General features: G+C 46.1%; 1 protein-coding gene across 2 annotated transcripts in view; it reads left to right on the forward strand.

The window, feature by feature from the left end:
• Nucleotides 1-16,120, forward strand: part of MKLN1 (muskelin 1) — a 653,324-nt gene that overhangs the window by 37,181 nt on the left and 600,023 nt on the right. For both annotated transcript variants that reach the window (XM_085653584.1, XM_085653585.1), the window contains exon 2: nucleotides 15,748-15,817. In XM_085653584.1, coding sequence (XP_085509710.1) covers nucleotides 15,748-15,817 — 70 coding nt within the window. The remainder of the gene's footprint in view (nucleotides 1-15,747; nucleotides 15,818-16,120) is intronic.

Raw genomic sequence — 16,120 nt, forward strand, 5'->3', positions numbered from 1 at the left:
GTCCTATCCCAGGGCCAACCGTATTATTCCTGAGATCCGGGATGATGGGGGGGCTCCCTGCGTCACCTCCAGAGACATTGCTTGCGTGTTTGCCGGCTACTACGTGACGCTTTACACAGCCGAGCCCCCCAGTCTTACCTGGCGGCCCTATTGGCCGACACTTGGACCCAATTGCCCTGTCTTTCCCCGATGGATTCCGAATCTCTCGACTGTCCCATCTCAGCAGAGGAGATTCAAGGGGCTATTTCACTGTTGCGCTCCGGCAAAACACCCGGGCCCGACGGTTACCCCAGGAGTATTATGCGACCTACTGGGACACTTTGGTTCCGTACTTGGTGGAGTTGTTCAACCATGTAATGGAGGCGGGGTCCTTCCAACCTGAGACAGACGTAGCCACTATCGTAGTCCTTCCAAAGACGCAGCCGCCCTCCCTTGCTTGCGCGGACTACCGCCCTATCTCCCTCATTAATACGGAGATCAAACTCTTTGCCACGGTGGCGGCTCAGATAATTCGACCCCACTTGCAAACGCTGGTGCACCCTGACCAATGCTGCTTTATGCCTACCCGGGGTACTAGGCACTGCATAAGCCGCCTCCACCTCGCTCTGGCACACCGTCACCGCCTCACCCCGTATCTGGCTCTGCTTTTCCTAGACTTCGAGAAAGCCTTCAATACGGTGGATTGGGGGTATCTGGCGGACGTGTTGGAGAGGATGGGTCTCGGACCCGCGTTCCGACATCTCATTCGGGTCCTGTACTCTGCTCCTAGGGCCAGGGTCCTCATCAACGGCGTGCTCTCGGAGCCATTCCCTATCCAGAGGGGCACTCGCCAGGGCTGTCGGCTCTCTCCGCTTTTATTTGCCCTGGCCATGGAACCCCTGGCTTGTCTCATCCTCCAAGACCCCCTCATCCGGGGTTGGGCCTGGGATCCGACCCAGATTGACAAAATAGCCTTATACGCGGATGACGTTCTCCTCTTTCTGGCGGACCCCGAGTGCTCTGGCCCAAGATGTTTGGGTGCTCTCCAGGCCTTCGAGCAAATTTCTGGGCTCAGCTTCAACTCGGCAAAATCCACGCCGGTCCCCTTGCACCCATCACGTGAGTGCTTCGATTGGCAAACATCCATCCCTCTGTGTAGGCAATCCTTTAAGTACCTGGAGGTATGGATTGCTCTACATTCGGAGCTGGAGTGGGCCTTGAATATTACCTCTCTAGTTACTAGGGCAAAGGCAGACCTTAAGAATTGGCAATCTTTCCCTCTCAATCCTCTTGGCAGAAGTGCCCTTTTCAAAATGATGGTCCTCCCCCGCTTCCTATACATACTACAGAATGTTATCTTGTATCTCCCAGGGAGTTGGTTTTGGGAGCTGGACGGGGTCCTTACCCGCTTTCTCTGTGGAGTAAAGAGGCCGCGGATGTGTCTGGCGCACTGCCGCATACCACCGTAGGACAGGGGTCATGGGGGTGACCAATCTTCACCCCTATTACCTGGCCACACTGGCCAGACAGCTTATCGTGATCCCTGACTGGTTCGCGGGCGGCTGGTCCGACCCGGCGTACAGAGTGGAACTCCAGGCATTAGATTTTTTGCAGCTCCAAGCCTATCTCTATGGGAGCTCAGTGCCGCTGGCTCTTCCCCCGGTCACTAGGGCGGTGCTTATGGCCTGGCGTGCTGCGCTAAGACATGTAAAGTGGAACCGGAAACTGACCAGACAGACACCTCTGTGGAATGGGACGTGGCTGGCAGAGGTCTCCTCTCTCCAGGACTTTCGCAAGTGGGACCTTATAGGGATTTCGCTTCTGGGAGACGTTTGGGTGGGGGACCATGTCAGATCATTCGCAGACCTACAGCACCGTTGCTCCCTCCACTCCTCCCAATTCTGCAAATATTTACAACTCAGACATGCCCTTCAGGTCCACATCCCCTTCCCCACATCCTTCCCAGAATTCATCCCCCTAGAGGCCCAAGTGATGATGGGGAACCTGGGTAGAGAGGGAGTGTCACGGATCGATTGCTCCCTAGTGAACAACAGACCCGTGGTCCTGTACCTCCTTCGTGCTCGCTGGGAGGGGTGGCTGGGTCCCCTGGAGGACGCGGATTGGAGGGACGCCCTTATGGCCCCCAAAATGCTCCAAGCTGCGGCTAGTCCAGCTCTATTATCTCCATGCGGCTTACCTCACCCCCGCGTGTCTGTACAGGGCTCGCTTGCGGCCCTCTCCATCTTGCACGAGCTGCCAACAGGCCCTGGCTGATTTTTATCACATGGTGTGGCAATGTCCTGCCCTTGCGCCATTCTGGTCGGGGGTGGAGCTTGAGCTCACGCAGGCCCTTGGGTGAGAGGTGCCCCGCGACCCGCTGCGCATGCTCCTGGGGGTGTTTGACGGCCTTGATGGATCCCGGGCTGATAAGCGTTTTCTGGGAACGGCGCTGGCGGTGGCAAAACACGACATCGCGGCACTCTGGTTCCAAGCTAAATCCCCAACAGTGCGGAGATGGAGATGGGGGGTGGACTGGTGCGATACCCAAGAGGAGCCTCTTTTCGAAGCTAGGGGTTGTCCTGAACTCTTCGGCAGAATCTGGGGCAAATGGTTTAATCTACTGCGGGCCTGAGGTTGTCGTGTCTATCCTGTATGTGGTCATATATAAGCTGGTGATCTACCCATCCCATGACTGTTTTTATAGATCTCTGTCATTCTTAAGGATTGCATTGTGCGTGTATAATGTGTCGGATTTGCTGCCAATGAATTTCTTGTTTTCTTTGCGTACAATAAATTTGATTATCAAATTTTTTTTTGCAATATGAAAAATATAAATCAAAAGAAATCTGAGATTCCCATTCTGCCAGTTCTGTATCTACATTAAATTAGCACTTGAATAAAATGTTTTGTATTTAGAATAAAGTGTTCAAAAGCTTACCAGTAGTAGTCGTTGTTACAAATGCCCGCTGCAATTTGTAGCAGATGTGTTAGCTTGATGGAATTTCGACATGTCCTAAAGAGAGTCTGTTGGATATGTAAGGCAGTTTCATTGAAGGTTGAGTAATGCTTGTGATTTTAATGGATAGTCTGCTTAGCAATTCTGTTTGACGTTACAAATGGCCCGGTTTGACGAATGTACTTGCACACTAGATAGACATGTCGGTGTGCAAATATCAACATTTGCGTGTACAAATTCACATCAGTGACTCTCAAAATATGAATCACTCATAAACTTAGATTTTCTCGTATTTAGAATTCTGCTGCTATTCCAGAATTGTTCATGTGAGTAAATCAACTCACATGTGGGATGTGGGAGTTCAAGGGCAGTGTAGTTGGTTACCTGCTATAGCAGAGACAGTTGCAGGTTCCCAGACTTACTTACTCTTGTGAATTCCTTTGTAGACTGAAGTTTATACAGATGTTATATGTAGGCCTGGAAGTGTAAATGTCCGCTTTCCAGCTACTCCTTTTGCTTATCTGCTCGAAGAGAGGTTAGTTGTCTGTTGCTTTTGACAGCTACTGACACAAACACATGGTGATGAATATACATGCGTGACATCTTCAGTCTTAAAATAGCTGATTATATAACAAGGCCCTGAGCCAGCCTAATCTCACCCAGGCTGTATGGAGATTGTGCTTGCCTGATATTATATTTCATCTTTTCTTGCAAGTGCCTTCCTTTTAGTCACAAAAGTAGAAAATGCTTTGCAAAAGACGTCTCAGGAGTTAACAGGCATGAAAAACATAAATGAAAATGTGTTCCTATTTTTTTGCGGAGGGGGACTGTTTCTAACTTACCCAGTCAATGAGGATACTTCTTATGTACGTTTGTATGTACCTTTTGTGAGCCCTTGGAGGAAAAGATTTAAAAATAATATGCAACACGATAAAATTTGCTTACCCCATTTTGCCAAAAAGTATTTAAAAGCAAATAAGCAAATCACTTAAAGAAGATAATTGAAATATTTGGTGGTGTGACATTGAGACTGGTTGGTCATTTTATCATTTTAGTGTTAGACCGTGTGATAAAGGTATCGGTGCCGTCTTAGGTAATCTAATTAGTGTTGGCTGTCTGATTTTTTTAAATTTTTTTACATTTTTTAATTTTGTTTGGTGTTTCCTCTCTGAGGTTTGTTTTTGAATTATTCTTTCTGCATATTAAATATCTTTTTAAACTTGTATAACAAGACCTTGAAACAAGCATTAAAAATGCAATAGGTCTCGCCTTTCATTAAGTTAAAGCCATTTGTTTTGCTATACAATACCATTAGCAAAGCAAATGGCTTTAACTTAATCAAAGGCGAGACCTATTGCATTTTCAATGCTTGTTTCATTCTGCCAGTACAGAAATTGTGCAGTCAACCTAAAACCACATTTTCAACTACTGTTGAACGCTGCAGAGAACAGAAAAGTCCTTCTGTAGCTGTTAAAACATGGGCAGCAAAAATACACCACAAATTAGCGCCCGCAGTTTCTTGTTTGTTTATTTTATTTGAATAGTTTTATAGAGTGCGAACAAGACCCATATGGGTATCAGAGCGCTGTACAGAGTTGTCGAAAGCAAGGGTACAAACACAATGGCCCAGTAGGAGAGGGTTAGAACAAATGGGAGAAGTAGATCAGGTTAAGAGTTGGGGTATCAGCGGTGCCTTTGAGCACAAAGAGCAAAACAACATAAAAGCATACAGTAAAACGCACCAGTGTAGTGCAACAAGAATCAGAGTATCAATAACACAAGAGCATGACCTCAAGTTGAAATCTGCTCTAAGAGGCCCATGTTAATGAAAAGCTGAATCGTGGGGGTAGCACCTCTGCCACGCACCCAAACTCACCCAGAGCACAAAGAAGCCCCATGGTAACACGCATGTGACATGTGTGACATTATCAAATGTATAGAAAAAGGGTGTCACACATTACAATACGAATGTTCGAGTGTGAGATGTTCCACAGTAGACAACACAACAGATAATAATGGCAGTGTGCGGTCACTTACAATCATCGGATAGGAGCCCGCTTGCACTGTGACCTCTGACAGCCAGTACACGACGTCTTCAAGTGTAGCCATAATTAATATAAAGTTAATACTTTTGAAGCTAATGAGAGCTCATTTAGCTCGAGCTACCTAATAAGAACATGTATTCATTAGTCCCAGATCGTTTAATTGCCCTGTATTTCCTGCAGGGTTTATTGACCTGACATTGTCTCGTGGTTTGTTTGCAGCCTTGTAGCTGCCACATTACAGAAGCACAAGACACAATCACAAATCTCAGATTTTGCCGAGACCCCTGTCAAAGCATCATTTTGGCCAGTCAGCGGGTAGTTAAGCTACCCCCCCCCCACCTATTGCTGAAGGGTTTTGTAATATGAGCTCATGTCATTGGCCTCTGCTTCATTCTATATGAAGGTTTGTCTCAGCAGAGAAGGGAGGCACCACTCCAGTGTGCTGTATTTACTATTCCTGTGGTCATAGTTGCTTCATCACAGGAGGCTGGTAACAGGTACTTTATTCTGGGAAAAGAGTTGCACAATTGGCCACCGATGAGCACTTATGGAGGCAGAAAGAGTGATGTAACCACAGAGGTGGAGGGAGGTATGGCTTGGATTTACAGGCTTGTGTCTGCCTTTATTTGGGAATATGTCAGCAATAAAGCCTTGCTGTGGTTTTTTAATTGTTATTTACTGAAACCCCACTTGAAGCAATATAAAATAAGCATTGGCCGCACGGCCGTAAAAGTAACGCCGCGCGGCCGTGAAAGCGCAAGTGATCACGGTGAAAGCGAAAGTGATCGCGATGACGCGCTCTGTGCTCAGCACGCGAAGCAGCATTGATTGCAGAGGCTGAGCGAGGCGCGCGCGCTTGTGCGCATAACCGAGAGCTAGTGGCTGGCAACAGCCTTTGGAAGCATTTCCAAAAGCCACTGACTAAATGTCTCGCAGGGCAGCGCATGCGCTGACTCAGCGAGACCTAAAAAGGAGTAGTACCAGGTGAAAACAACACTTTCCCTTGCTCAAGTTATGAGCCCGAATGAAGAAGAACCTGGGAAAAGACGCACACTGGCTAGTGTTGAAATAACTTTCCTGATTCACAATTAAGTCCAGGACATTAAAACAGACAGATCCCTTGTTTCTAGATCTCACAAGGATGCCACATAGCATGCAAAAAAATTACACTGCCGGAGAGAACCTGCAGCAACCATAATGGATTAAGTGAATTAAAACAACATAAGGAAACACCAAAATGGTGTCCAAGATGGGTTTAGTAAAGTCATCCAGACTACTCGTCATTGGTGATACCCTGGCAATTTGGCTGTGTACTGAGAGGGTGGGGAAATTAGCCTATTATTGTTTGACCTGTGACAGAGCCTTTGGTGGTGCGCTTCCTTGACAACTATACCTACCAGCTAAAATATTAGTAGCCAGTGAGACTCTTTGATATCGAGGGGGGAAAAAAAATAACATTGTCTGATGATATACTCTATGTTGGTAGTGTACCAGCATCATTTACATTGCATGTCCGTGCATAACTTTGCTTGTCAAGGAGAGCCAGCATGTTTCACTTCTATTAAATTAAGGTCAGATTAATTAGGATATGGATACAAGTATAATCAAAGCAACAGGTATTTGAATATTCTCCATTCCCTCTAGTGAGTATGGTTGTCTCGAAAAAAGGTAATTGTCTGCAAAACAGACAAAAAAGACCCAATATGGTGGTTCCCAATGTCATGTACAATTGATTATTAACTCATTGTGATTAAAAAAGAAACAAAATATTAATTAACCCCAATGATGAGCATGAAAGCAATTCAGAAACACTACGAAACAAGTGTATAATATCCTCCTGAAAGTGGAGTTGATAAACATGCCAAGGGCAGTAAAAGTAAAGAAAAGCCCTCATCACAGATTGATCCTTTCCTAATGAGGTAATCCAAAAAGGTCAGCACATTATAGGACTGTAGTAAATTATAGCAAAAAAAGTCCTACAGATACCATGATTGTTTTTTTAAACATAATTTTATTGATTTTTTGTGTGTAACATATACATCCCATTACAGTGTTTCAAGACTTATACAGCCATTCATATTGTGAATACCATATATCAGTACTTATGCTGGTTTTATATTTCGGCCCCAAGTCCCGTGACCATTGACATCTAGAGAAGAGACAGTGATATCTGATAAAGTCTGTGACACCATTATAATCAACGATGTAGTCCACATCGGAAATGTCCCTTATCATAACCTGATACAGAGGCAAATATCTTTTCTATGGCTGTAAACATGAACAATAATCTAAAACGTGTCCCCAACTCCCGCCGCCCCCAACCCTCCAGTCCCACGTACATTCAGAAAACCATAATTACATTGTAACGAACATTGGAAGCTCTTATAAAAGATATGCATTTTTTTTTTTTGGAGGCAAAACCACTTCATGTTGCGTGTCATTCGGGGAATGTTCATCTTACTGTGCAGTCAATTGTGTGAATCCAGGGGTGTACTGTTTAATGTCTACTGATTTGAGGGCCTCTAGCATAACATCCCAGTCCAATGCTATTGGGGTTTTGCGTAGACCTTTAAGTTCCTCTCTGCGCAAGGCAGCACTCTCTGCACTGCCCCAACGCAGCAGTTCACTATGCCAGGTAAATATAGTGGGGGGTTTCCGCGATTTCCATCGCATAGTGATGGCACGGATTGCTAAGATAAGCGCCAAGTCTATAAAACGATATTGTACTATGTTTGGACACTTGTTTATGCAGGCCTGATATACATTCCTCTGCGGTGTTTTGAATTTCACGGTGTGCGACCCCTCCAATTATGTACCTGACATTGTCCCAGAACCCCCGCACTTTCGGACATGTCCATAGCATATGCAGCGGGTTCGCCCCCTCCAATAAACATCTCGTACAGCAATGCTGCATCTGTGGGAACATTTTATCTGATTTATGAGGGGCAAGGTAAGCCCGATGGAGCACCATAGTCTGAATAAATTTGAACTTCGCATTCCTGGAGACCCTTTTGGGGTGTTCAAGAACACTCACCCATTCCTTATCTTCCAAGTCCCTGTCTATGTCCCTAGTCCATACCGCCCGCAGTGAATCCAGAGCAACCATTGTATGAGGGCGCATACCAACATAGAGCCACTTAATACAGTGTCTGCCTCTGCCCATATAATAAAGTATCTTGACCTGATCATGAGTGTGGGGTTCCTGTCTCTGTGGGGCCCAGTGCATTTTTATATATTGGACCAGTGCAGCGTGTAATAAATATAATTGCGCCGGGGCTCCCGTTTCATTAATAAAAGTATCGTGATCCAACAGCGTCCCAGCCCCAAACAGATCCACCACTGTACTAATCCCTGCATCCAACCACGGTGTTATCCTACGCTTAGTGAGCCAGCCGTCCGTCAGTGGAATTCCCAATAACGCATGTGTATATTGAAGCGCTGCTTTCCAGCACTGGAGCGCTGTGCATAGCAGAGGGGGGAGACCCTTTGGGATCCTACCACCAGGCAGTAACAAGGTATGTAAGGTACCACGATCTATGTCCGCCTCTGTATACCCTATCTCTTGCAAGTTGTGCCCCGCCGTCCAATATGACAGCCATTGTAATTGGCATGCGTAGTAGTACACTCGCAGGTCTGGAACTTTCAGGCCCCCTTTGCACGTGTCCAATTGCAATTTCTTAAGACTAATACGTCTTCTACCAGAACCCCATCTGAGATCAATAAGTAAGGTGTTCATCAACCGAAACGTAGTGTGTGGTATCATAAGCGGTAAGTTAGTGAAATAATACAGCAGTCGCGGTAGGATCACCATTTTTGCTAAAGCCGCCCTACCCATGACGGACAGTGGCAGCATAGTCCAGAAAGCGATACTGGAATGCAAGGCTCTAAGCACTCTATGTAGATTACCGTCCAGCATGTCCGTATGTGTCCGATATATATGAATACCTAGGTATTTGAATGTATGTTGTGCTATTTGGGGTCTGGTATCCCCAAATTCAATGTCTGTGGCCTCTGCATGGTCTGTGAAGAAAAAAGCATGAGACTTCGCAGCATTAATGGCCAAGCCTGATATTGTTTCAAAATGGTGAAACACCTCATAGAGCGGATCCAGGGGCAGGCGGAGATCACTAAGGTACAGAATAATATCATCGGCGTATGCAGAAAAAAGATGTGTCGTATTCCCTAATGGTATACCCCTGTCAATGAGATCTTTGCACACCCTGATTTCCAATGGTTCTAGGGCCAGTATGAAGACAAGGGGCGATAAGGGGCATCCCTGTCTAGTTCCTTTGTATATGGAGTATTCCGCTGAGATATTACTACCCGTAAGGGCACACGCTGTGGGAGCATTATATAAGAGGCGTAACCAGGCAATATAGCCCTCTGGAATCCCAAACTTCTCCAGTGCCCGGAACATATACTCCCATTTAATAGAGTCAAATGCTTGCCGCAGATCCAGAGATATGCAACTCGCATGAGTATTTTGACTCTGGGCTTCCGTCATTAGATAGTGAAGCTTTCTAGTGTTCAGCGATGTGCTGCGGGCGGGTAAAAAAACAGTCTGGTCTATATGTATGAGTTTGGACAGAGAGGGCAGCAGTCTATTGGCCAACACCTTACTTAGTATTTTATACTCTGTAGTTAATAATGACAGCAGATGATAGCTAGCCATATCTGTGGGATCTTTTCCTACTTTCGGGAATGATATTACTAACGCTTGCGTCGTGGTAAGTGGTAAAGAGCCCTTCTCTAATGCTATGTTATATAATGCTTCTAATTGGGGCAGCAGGGAATCGGCATACGTAGCGTATAATTCAATTGGTAGACCGTCCAGGCCAAGGGTTTTGTTACGCGGGCGTCCCTTCATGGCTACCCTAATCTCAGACTGGGTGATGGGCCCTATCAGTCCTTTCTGGGCTTCTGTCGTGAGTTGTGGGTACGTGAGGGTGGAAAGAAAGCCTCCATGTGGGCCTCCGTACTGTTATCAGATGCACCATACAATGAGGCGTAATATTGGCGAAAGGCAGCATTAATATCTCCTTGAGTGATGGCTCTATCACCTTCCAGGGTCTTGACCTCATTTATAATAACCGCGGGGGAGTATCACGGATCAGCCTGGCAAGCAAAGTCCCAGACTTATCTGGTTCAGTGTGATTACTCCGTGAGTATGCCTGATAATCTATGACCCGTAGAGATTTCAGTAATTCCGCATGCTTAATTCTAGCCTCCTGCAGTGGGGCCTGTTTGTCCTCATCAGTTATTGCGTCTTGTTCCAGCCTACCCATAGTGTGTTCCACCTCCACTAGGTACTTATGGAGTTCTTGTCTGGCGCCCACAGTCGTACTAATTGCCCTGCCCCTAACAACTACTTTGAAGGCATCCCATTCAATCGGTCTATTCGACGCTGTATTGCTATTTTCTGCGAAATAATGCTCAATAGTATCTAGCATAGCAGTGCGGAATACTGAGTCTTCTAATAGCTGCGGCCACATACGCCAGGCGGGTACCGAAGCGGGCACCCTGCCCCAAGTAAGGACATTCTCCAATGGGTTATGATCCAAGAAAGTCTTCGGTAGGTATGTGGCTTGGGGCACTTGCATTGCGATTCTGTTGGAGCAATATATTCTGTCTATTCTCGTGTGGAATACGTGAACAGAGGAATAAAAAGAGCATTCTCTATGTGTTGGGTGACGCATCCTCAGCCCATCTACCCAGCGCCTCTGCCTGTTTAAACACTCCTGCTCCATGTAGGGGCGGGTGCGGTCTGTCCAAAACAACATCCATAACTGCATTACAATCACCTCCTACAATCCATGGATGCGATTTCCACCCCGTCAATGCAATATTTAGCATACCCCAGTACTTATCGTGTTCAAAATTTGGGGCATATACATTGCCCAGAACCACAGGTTGACCATCCAGCGTCCCTCTCACAAATATGTACCGCCCTTGTTTATCCACCCTCTGCTCCAGCGCTATGAAAGGCACTCCATGCCTCAGCCAAATTGTAGTCCCTCTTGCAAAGCTGGAGTACGTAGTGGAAAAGATTTACCCTCTCCATTTCTTACGAAGCTTCATTATTTCACTATCCTCCATATGTGACTCTTGCAGATACACGATATGTGCCTTACGGCGTTGCAGTTGCGCATGTACCCTGTGTCGCTTCTGCACTGAACCCAAACCCCGAACATTCCACGACAGTATGGTGTATTTACCAAGTGTATGCATTGTGGTGTAATCTGTGCTCGCTGAACAGCAAGCAGAGTTCCCAATCTGCAGAGCCTACCAGAATCAATATCTACAATGGGACCGCCACCCTCCTCTCCCCCATAAAAACCCAATACTCGGTCTGGTCAAAAAACTATACCGGACCATACAACACAACTGAACAATTAAGATCATATTAGGTACGTAAAGCGCTTTCGCCATGTGGGGGACATTGCCAGTGCTTCGCATGTGTTATGACCTTCGTCTCAATAGTACATATAAGCTCCTACGGAATCCTGGGTCATATGAGCACGTTACTACTCGAAACCATCATACATATACCATAATCATCATTTACAAAATCACACTGCAGTCGCAAGCACAATATAAGTAGGGGCTAAGTTAACCATATAGGTCACTAATTAATTGCGGAGTCGCAGAGGGAAAAAGGGCCACACTGCCTTCTGAGTCCGTGTTGTGCATTTCTTCTTCCTCAGAGGAGGTTTTGGCCTCCACTCTTGCAGCCTGTGTAAAGGTGGCCGCCGCGATAACTGCCTCTGATTTGTTCTGTTGCATCTGCTGTGAAGTGAGGAACTTCTGGGCGGGAGTCCTGCGCGAGCATTTGCTGCTACGGCTAGCAGGTACTCCAGAACTGTTCCGACTCTTGGCGGTGGGTTGAGAGACCGACGTTACAGCGCTGGCTAACTCCATCACCTCCAGCCAGTCGTCTACATCCCCAGAGCGCTCAAAAATATATGCTTTCTGGTCGTGCAAGATTTTTAACCGCTCCGGGAAGAGAAGCGCATGTTTCAAGATTAAATCTCTAAGTTTCCTCTTAACCACTAGGAAGGAAGAGCGCTGTCTTTGCACCATGACCGTATAGTCGGGATAAAGCGATTTTTTTGGCATTCTCAAAGCTTATCTGAGGCATTTCACGAGCCTTTTGCAGAAGAGTGTCGCTGTCTCGAAAGTTCAGCAATTTTACTATGAGAGGTCGTGGGGGGACCCCCTGTTTTCGTCGTCCAGTAGGTATTCTGTGCGCTCGTTCAATACAGTATTGCGTGGAGAGTCCCTTAGTTGTGACATGATCCTTGAACCACTGCTCCATATAGCGCGTTTCATCACTTCCTTCACTCCTCTCCGGCAGGCCAATAACGCAAATGTTGTTCCGTCTAGCTCGGCCTTCCGCGTCCTCCACTCGGTCCATCAGAGTGGCAACTTGATCCTGCAGATGTTTGATGTGGGTCTCGCTCTGCGCATGGCGTGGAACCACCTCCCCCAGCTTTGCAGTGTTGTCCTTGACCCTGTCCGCAAGCTTCGCATGGTCTGCTCTAAGCAGTGTGAGGCCGGTCGTCAGTGTCCCAATCTGGAGCTCGATCGCTTTCCTGGAGTCCTTCACCTCCTGCCGGATTAGATCCATTTTGACCACAGGTTCAGACATAGCAGTAGGCGGGACGTATCCAGATGTGAGCGTGGCATCTGCGTGCTCCGCAGTGTCCGCGACATGGTTGGGGCCTCCCTGTTCCTGCTGCTTCGCCCTGTGGCGCCCCATCACGCGGGTCGGTACAGAGATAGTTGAAATGGCTGACAGCATTAACAATTTCCCAACACCCTGGCAGTGTATACACAATTCAGCGGCCCAGCAACCACCACTGTCCTCCTCCTACACCTCTCAATGGCCCAAACGCAATGTGTCACAAATCAGTCCAGCATAGGCCTTTGCGTACCCCGGCTCTACCACTGCACTTCCGGGCCAGTCCCCCAGCACAGCAGGCCAGCACAGCAGTGGAGTAGGAAATTACAGGCTATCCTCACCAACAGCATAGAGTCTATGTCCTTGTTACCTCCAGTGTGAAATGCGCCAGGCACCACTTTCCACTTCCCACACGAGGACTCAGCACCGGTAACAGAAGCCAGGAGCAACAGGCGGCAACCGGGGCTCCACCGGCCTGCCGCCCGCACCGGAGTGTGCTGCAATTGCTGCGTGGCCTTCCCAAAATAACGCAGCCATGCACATAGGGTCCCAGCACTTCTCCACTACCTCCCGCCGACATTTATTGTGTTGCTTGCCCCCTCCCGCTGTCTATTATCTTGCTTGCTCCCTCTCGCTCGCCTCCTTTTCTCATATTGCTTAGCTCACCTTACAGTCCTTGTTAGTACTGCCCCTTCCCTTGTTGTGTTGCTTGCCCCATCCCCATGCGTTGTTGCTTGACGCATTCCCTCAAGTCCCCTCCTGCGTTGTTGCCTGCTTGTGCACCTTCCGTATTGTGTTGCTTCCTCCATACCCCTCCCATGTTGTGTTGCATAAATAGTAGTTGTGGTGAAGAAGCAGGAAAAAAGCATATTACTAACGTGTTTGGGTTAATTTGTTCAAAGTACAGAAATGCCGTGGCTTTACTTTCGCAACACACATGGATGGACAAGTTATCATTCAGATCTAGGAATGGGCCAGGAGATCAAAGTTCAGCTATTTCTTCTTCTGGGGCAATTTAACATTGATGACACTTACGTTGTAATTAAAGAGACACATTGTAATTTTCAAATGTGTGGTACAGGGACCCCTCCTCCTTTCCCTCCGCTTGGTGCTAAAGCACGTTGGAGAATATGAATATGATGTACATGTCAATAGTGATCCCAGCAGCTTGCAACGAAAGTCATTGTCCACAGCAGAGCTCGTCCATCACTACTGTTCGATATAGGTACAGAAAAGGATTTGTATGCCTTTTATTTAAGACCTATTTAGTTAATCCCTCTTTGGACTTTATCAAGTATGTAAGGGAGAACTACAGAAGTGCAATGACGTGCCACCATGCAAAAAGCATTGGCAAAGCCAATAGATATTGCCTTTGCAAGAGCGATTTGCTTTGTCAGTGTCTTTCAGCCATATTATACAGCAGTGCGGCTGCAGTGCACCATGGCTAAAAGTTAGAAAAACAAGTGCTAATAGCACTATGAAAAAAAGTGATGTGATGTGGCCAGCGTTTGCCACGCTATAGCATGTTTTTTCTGTCATCCATGTTGCACAGCATCCGTTCTCCTCAGCAGCTATTCTGCTGTTTAACATGGCTAAAAGACATTAACAAAGCCAAAAAGCTGTCATATAAGCGAGACCTGTTGGGTTTGTAAATACTTTTATTACATTGTTGAGGGCCCAGCAGCTCCCCCAACAGTAATGTTTTACAAAAGCCATGCAGAAACAAAACCAGAATTGACAAACCCAAAAGGCTGCAGCCAACACCAGACCTTTTGGATTTGCTAATGCTTATTATAATAAAAAATTGTTTACAGTCTTGTTGTCTAGGTTTGTTTCTCTCAAATGTTTCAAAGACGAGCGAGAGAAACCTAGGCAACAGGCCAGTTGTAATATTCTTCTGAAATTGCTTTTTAATATTGATGTTCTTTGAAATGTAAATATCTAGACATTCATTGGATTTTGAATCATTTAACCCCTTCCATGCTGCGCAAATTCCGCCGCTGTGCTGACGGTTTCTTGCGCGGGCGTGGTCATGACGGAACGGTTCCGTCATGAGCACAGCTCAACCGTGGCTCATGACGGAACCGTTCCGTCATGAGCACCGAAGGGGTTAACAAAGACACTGTCCTGCAAGGCCTCTGTCTCTTGTTCCCCATACGCGGCCAGCCTCACTTGGGTTGTAGGTGACATGCTGTGTATTATTATTCCTACTCCGCAATTCCTATTTGATGTGTTAGGCTCTGCTCCTTGGTACGCATCTGAACCACGTGGCCAGCCCGTAATGGGTTGTAGGCAGCTTGCTGTGTATGTGATTTGCCTAATTGTTTGCCAATAAAAAGATTAGATCCTAACAAAGACACTGTCACAGGGCCTCTATCTCTTGTTCCCCATACGCGACCATCCTCACTTGGGTTGTAGGTGACATGCTGTGTATTATTATTCCTACTCCGCAATTCCTGTTTGATGTGTTAGGCTCTGCTCCTTGGTACGCATCTGAACCACGTGGCCGGCCCGTAATGGGTTGTAGGCAGCTTGCTGTGTATGTGATTTGCCTAATTGTTTGCCAATAAAAAGATTTGATCCTAACAAAGACACTGTCACAGGGCTGACTGTTACTGTGCAAAAGACGTTGACCTTTATCACGTTTTTGTTTCTCCACTTTATTTGATAACCAGTCGCCAGTTGCATCATTTCATGCAGTGAGTTCTGTTTATGGCTTTTCTGTTGCACACCGATATGTGTTTGTCACAAGAGAATAATCTTGCTACCTTTTATTATAGATAGTTTCAATCCACTAAACACTGCCAACCTTTCAAAACAACAATATTACTGAAATGTCTTATAACTCCTTCCAAGACTCGATGGTCTCTCAAGAAATAATTATTGGGGACATGCCTGATTTTAGAGTAGGCTATATCTTTAGTCATTTAACTATTGGCTATTATATTGTTATGTGTATTGTGATATATTTCCAATAATAAAGTTTAAAAATATGGTTAAAAGACATTTCAACCAAACCTTTCTGCTCTTGATTGTATGGGATATACTAATTTATCATTGTTTCTTCTTCTTCTATTTGTGTTTAGGAATATTCTAGTGGACAAACCCAGCGACCAGTCTTCAAGGTGGTCTTCAGAAAGTAATTACCCCCCTCAGGTATGTTATTTATTCTATGTATGTAAGCATGTATGCTTTATTTGTGCAGCCCAAACCTAGCTAAAAAGCAGCTAAGTACTTTAGAGGCAAAGATACTGTGAAGGGGTGTATAGAGGCCTAGCTGAGTACTGACCGTACAAGTGGATGGTTTCTTAATTGTAATGTCCCGATTTCTTTTTTCTTTTTTTTTTTTTTTTTAACAGTTATGTCTCTCTTCGTTCTTATATTTGAGAATGGTTGGGTCAGCCCTGATTGTTATCGGGATTCCATTCCTGATGCTGTGTGCATGATTGGAGAAGGTGT

The sequence above is a fragment of the Triturus cristatus genome, chromosome 4_1, assembly GCF_964204655.1.
Source record: "Triturus cristatus chromosome 4_1, aTriCri1.1, whole genome shotgun sequence".
Lineage (NCBI taxonomy): Eukaryota > Metazoa > Chordata > Amphibia > Caudata > Salamandridae > Triturus > Triturus cristatus.